This window comes from Akebia trifoliata, chromosome 10, assembly GCF_017979445.1.
Source record: "Akebia trifoliata isolate Shusen 1 chromosome 10, ASM1797944v1, whole genome shotgun sequence".
NCBI classification, from domain to species: Eukaryota; Viridiplantae; Streptophyta; class Magnoliopsida; order Ranunculales; family Lardizabalaceae; genus Akebia; species Akebia trifoliata.
In genome coordinates, this window is record NC_141384.1 from 26,642,717 (window position 1) to 26,647,539 (window position 4,823).

At 35.6% G+C, this 4,823-nt stretch overlaps 1 protein-coding gene across 1 annotated transcript; it reads left to right on the plus strand.

Annotated features, from left to right (window-relative positions):
- The first annotated feature begins 476 nt into the window (after window positions 1–476).
- On the plus strand, window positions 477–4,391 carry LOC147393494 (small ribosomal subunit protein uS15-like). The gene is made up of 5 exons (XM_086455215.1): window positions 477–590; window positions 704–776; window positions 863–1,001; window positions 1,093–1,279; window positions 4,155–4,391. The coding sequence occupies exons 1-5, from the start codon at window positions 568–570 to the stop codon at window positions 4,186–4,188; spliced, it is 456 nt and encodes a 151-aa protein (XP_086311341.1). The 5' UTR covers window positions 477–567; the 3' UTR covers window positions 4,189–4,391.
- Window positions 4,392–4,823: the final 432 nt, after the last annotated feature.

The following is a 4,823-nucleotide window of genomic DNA, read 5'->3' on the forward strand; positions in this document are numbered from 1 at the left end:
ATGTCTCTCTGCAAGCCCTAGCTTCTCTACAAATATTGCGAAGATCGTCCCTCAACTCAAGCAAATTTAGCTCACTTTTCTCTTTCTCTCTGCAAGCCCTAGTTTCTCTACAAATCTGGTTGCGACCGCCTCCTTAACTCCGACAGACTCAGGTTAGTCAATTCTCTCTCTCTTCGCTTGATTGAGTTTCCTCTCTTGTAAACCCTTTGTTGATTTTGATTTTTCTCTCTTAAACATTATTTCAAGCAGGCTTATGACAACTCATAGAATCGAACCGAACCAAACCAAACTAAGATTGATTTGGGTTGGTTCGGGCTCTATGTCAATTTGGTTCGGTTCGAATCATTTAGTGGAACTGACCTAAGTTAGTTCGGTTCTAATTTGACTCCAAACCGACCAGCAGATAGGTCTACCCGATAAATCTCTCACGTTTTAAAGCCCTTAAAGGGTATTTCACGTCAACAACTAATGTAATAAAAACCCTGCTTTTCAGTTCTAGGGTTTCTGTTCGTCCGAGTTAGGGTTAGAGAACGCGAAAGCAGAGATAGCCGCAACTTCATCGCAACCATGGGACGAATGCACTCTAGAGGGTACCTCCAGTCTTTGGTTTTTTTGTTCTTGATTAGGTTTATTGGCTTTTCTTCTTCTTTCGATCGTTTTGAATCCCTAATTCTCTGTTTCGCTCTGTTCTTCTGTTTTACAGTAAGGGTATTTCCTCTTCGGCTTTGCCGTACAAGAGGACTCCACCTAGTTGGCTCAAGATCTCAAATCAAGATGTGAGAAAAAACCCAATTCCTATCTCACTTCGATTCCGATCTATCAATCGTTTAATCGATAATTGTTTTGTTTCTGATTTTCTCAGGTTGAGGAAAACATCTGCAAATTTGCGAAGAAGGGTTTAACTCCGTCCCAAATCGGTGTAATCCTTCGTGATTCTCATGGAATCGCTCAGGTCAAGAGTGTTACAGGAAGCAAGATTTTGCGTATTCTTAAGGCTCATGGTTTGTTTCTTTCTATCTTGGATTTTAATTTCCAATTAAAAAAAAAAAAAGCTTTTTTGGGTGTATTTTATTGTTTGTGTTTGATTGCTAGGGCTTGCACCCGAGATTCCTGAGGATCTGTACCATCTGATTAAGAAGGCTGTTGCGATCCGAAAGCATCTCGAGAGGAACAGAAAGGATAAGGATTCAAAGTTTAGGTTGATTCTTGTTGAGAGCAGGATTCACCGTCTCGCTCGCTACTACAAGAGGACTAAGAGACTCCCACCCGTCTGGAAATAGTGAGTCCTCACTTCATCTTTCATACTTAGTTTCTTGGTTTGTAGTTGTTGTGGATGTATGTTACGTGTGTCATTCCTTTGTATCGTCTCTGATCTTTAAGGATGTAGTTGTAGTGAGTTTCTTGATTGTGGACAATTTTTTTACTGCAATTTGTTTCATTACTGGATACTTTCTGGTGTGATGGAATTATATATTATAACTGGATCTCGAGTTTTATTGCAAAAAAATATTTTTGGGTAAATTACTGAATCTGATTATTTGTGGAAAATGTGATATGTTCTGTTTTTTTAAATGGGTATTTATAGATGTCAAGGGATTGTTGTTCTTACTATTTGTTAGCCTAGACACCATTTGATTACACATCTAAGAAAAATTTGGTCTTGTCAGTAACTTGGTGGTGTAAAGTTATCTTTGGGTCAAATTGGAAATTTTAGTGCGAAGAAGCTTTTTCTTCAGATGGTTCACGAGTAAAGATCTATTGGGGGTTGGATGAAGCCTATGCTTTGTAGTTTATAGTATGTCACAGTGTAGACGGATATTTATAACCTTGTCAATGTGCCAAAAATTATTGTTGCATGCTTTATGTTATGGGGTTTTCCATATTGCATGAACAGTGGGGTTTGCACATGAAATAATTGTGAAAGAATGAAATATTTTGTAGGAATTTGGTAGTTTTAGTTTACTTATTTTAGTTCACCGGTAATGGGGGATGCAAATCAAGCCAACAGTCGTGGGTTCCAGTGGGGATTTTGTAATTATTTGCTTATCAAAATTTGTTTTTTTATTTTTATTTTTTTTTATAGTTATTTAGGTTGTTTTTTGGGTGAAGAGGTTTTTTTTTAATCACTTTTATTTTGTTGGGATTAGCTTTAGATTAATTAGATTTATGATTTTATAGTTTTGAGTTTTGTTTTTGGTTATTTTAGGAATTTGATTTGATTTCAAATACTATATTGCCACATATTCCAACAGTCCATCCACATCAGCCGATCTGACCTAGAACCCTAAATCCCTTTTCTAAACCCTTCTATCCTCCCAAAAGGCTAAAAGCAGCTTTAAATACATTTATAGCCTCCTTCAGCCCAGGCACACCTTTCTATTAGCCTCCTTATCCCAGCTGAACCTCAATTTAACCTATATTTCTCGTCATAATTGATCCCGCATCTAACCGCAACCAAATCCACTCTTAAACCCATTGCAGTCCATTCCATCCACAACTGAACTTCCATTAGGGCCCTGCTGAAATTATTATCTAATTTTCCTAAACTATCCTATCTTCCAATTCTCTAACCTTCACCATAAATCAGTCCCGATCCCAGAATTCAATCTGGTTCTATTTACTTTTATGCTTGACTCTTAGAGTTACTGAATTTTGCCCCTAATTTGGACCTTGGAAATGAAATTGGAAGTGCCAGCCGTTGTCAGATCGGACCCTAAGCTAGAGGAAGACCATTCTTTCATTGGTATCCTTTGTTCATTTCTTGAAGAATTAGAATCATTTTTGAACTTCTATTAGATTTTTCTTAGTTACCATTGATTACTTATGTTCATAATTGAAGTTTTCACTCCTTGTGGTTGTTAAGTGTGATCTCAGAACATTCATCTTAGGTTAGTCATCAATGTCCTACATTAACTTGGCTTTATGCTTTTATTGTTCTGTTTCGAGGACTGTGATTTTGAGTTGAATGCATTTTATATGCTCTCTGTACAACATGGTTGGTACTTGATTTCGGTGGATTTTTCCAGAAATGTTAAAAGCTTATCCATTTAACACCAGGCTAGATAATTAAATTTTAAACACCCATTTATATTTATTTATTTTGCATGCTTATATAGGTAGTCCTATGGTTTACCCACTTGTGCAAATTATGTACTTTTCTATTTATTATTATTGCTTCTGAGGTTTGCTTATTCAAACCATCTACGGTTTACCTACTGGTGTAAATTATGTAATTTTCTATTTATTGTTATTGCTTCTGGGGGTTTGCTTATTCAAACCATCTATAGTGTTATATTTATCACAAAGAAAATTTTACCAGTAAAGGGTAGAACTCGATCTATATAAATATTAATCAATGTCTTGTAACAAGGAAAGATTAGAAATGTAAGTGTTGCACAAGGGTCCAAGGAGTATTGGAATCTGAATTCTGAAAATAATGTAAAATAATTAATCATTCGTATGTTTTACGATGTTATGCTGTTTTACCACCTTGCCCTTAAATCTGAACCAATGCTTGTTTTTCGTATAAAGGATAGTACAGATTATAAGTTATATCATTTTTGTCTCATTGTCTGTGCCAATGATTCTACTATGTAGTGAATCTTAGAGTCGAGAAATAAAAGTGAGCTGTTTCTGAAGAGTGACAATGATAAATACAATGTTTAAAAATCAGCTTTTGCTATTTCTGCTTAGTTTCCAATTTTATCACACAAGTCCCATTTATTTATGAAGCAAAGGTTTAATGATTCCAATTTTTCATTCCGTTTTGCTGCAACTTGCACGAGTTAAATCTCCACCATCTATGTCTGATCTATGAACATTTTTCCTTGAAAGAAATTTCTACTGTTTTGGAATTTCAACATTTGAAATATCTCTGAGGAAAATAATTCCTAGTATTTTTTTCGGAAGTCACATTTGGTAAGGGAAATAATTCCATATTTTTTTCTTTCTTTGAAGTTTCATTCAGGGTCTTAGTGTATTCCTATCCTAGAATTATAAATAATTGTTTTGAGTTTTATCTCTGTGATGTTAAGAGTGATAAATGATTTCTTTCAGCAACCCAGGGTGCCATTAAATTTATCAGAACACTAAAATTTCCTCCATCTACTGAGCCATCCATATATTGTATTAATGTTTTTTTTTTCTTTGTGCAGCGAGTCCACCACTGCCAGCACCCTTGTGGCGTAGGTTAAATTCGTATTTTCGGATGGCATTGGCACTCAAGAAGCGGCTCTCTTTTTTGTTTGTTTGTTTGTTTTTCGTCGTACTTTAGATGAACTGCTGCTCTAGGGTTTTACCTTATTTAATTGAAGACCATAGTTTTATTTTTGTTAAGCTATGCAGGAGGGAAGAAACAAACATTTTTGATAATTTGAACTAAATTTCTTTTATGGGTTTGAGTTAAATGCTGGAAATTATATGATTTTGCTGTTGCTGAAACTGTTTTCAGTTGGAAGTATTAGCTTCTTCTCACTCTGGAGATATAATTATGCACAGGTGGAAGCAACACAAGTGTGTATACTTATAATTATAATAAAAACAAATATGACAATTTATGGAAATTACTAATAGAGAACTGTATCACCGTTGTTGCCCCAATTGGTGCGTGGCAGTGTGGATTGAGCTGACCCAATTGAGTTGAGCCATTTTTTCATCGTTCATCCTTTTGTCATCTTGGGCATATATAATCAAACAACTTGATTCCTATATTTTCTCTCTTGTCCATCCTTTCCCCTCTTTGACAGTGCTTGCTGTGTTGGCCTAACCTGCTGCTGGTTCGGTTGGAAAGGAGTTTGAAAGGGCGCTTGGAATGGGGTTTGATC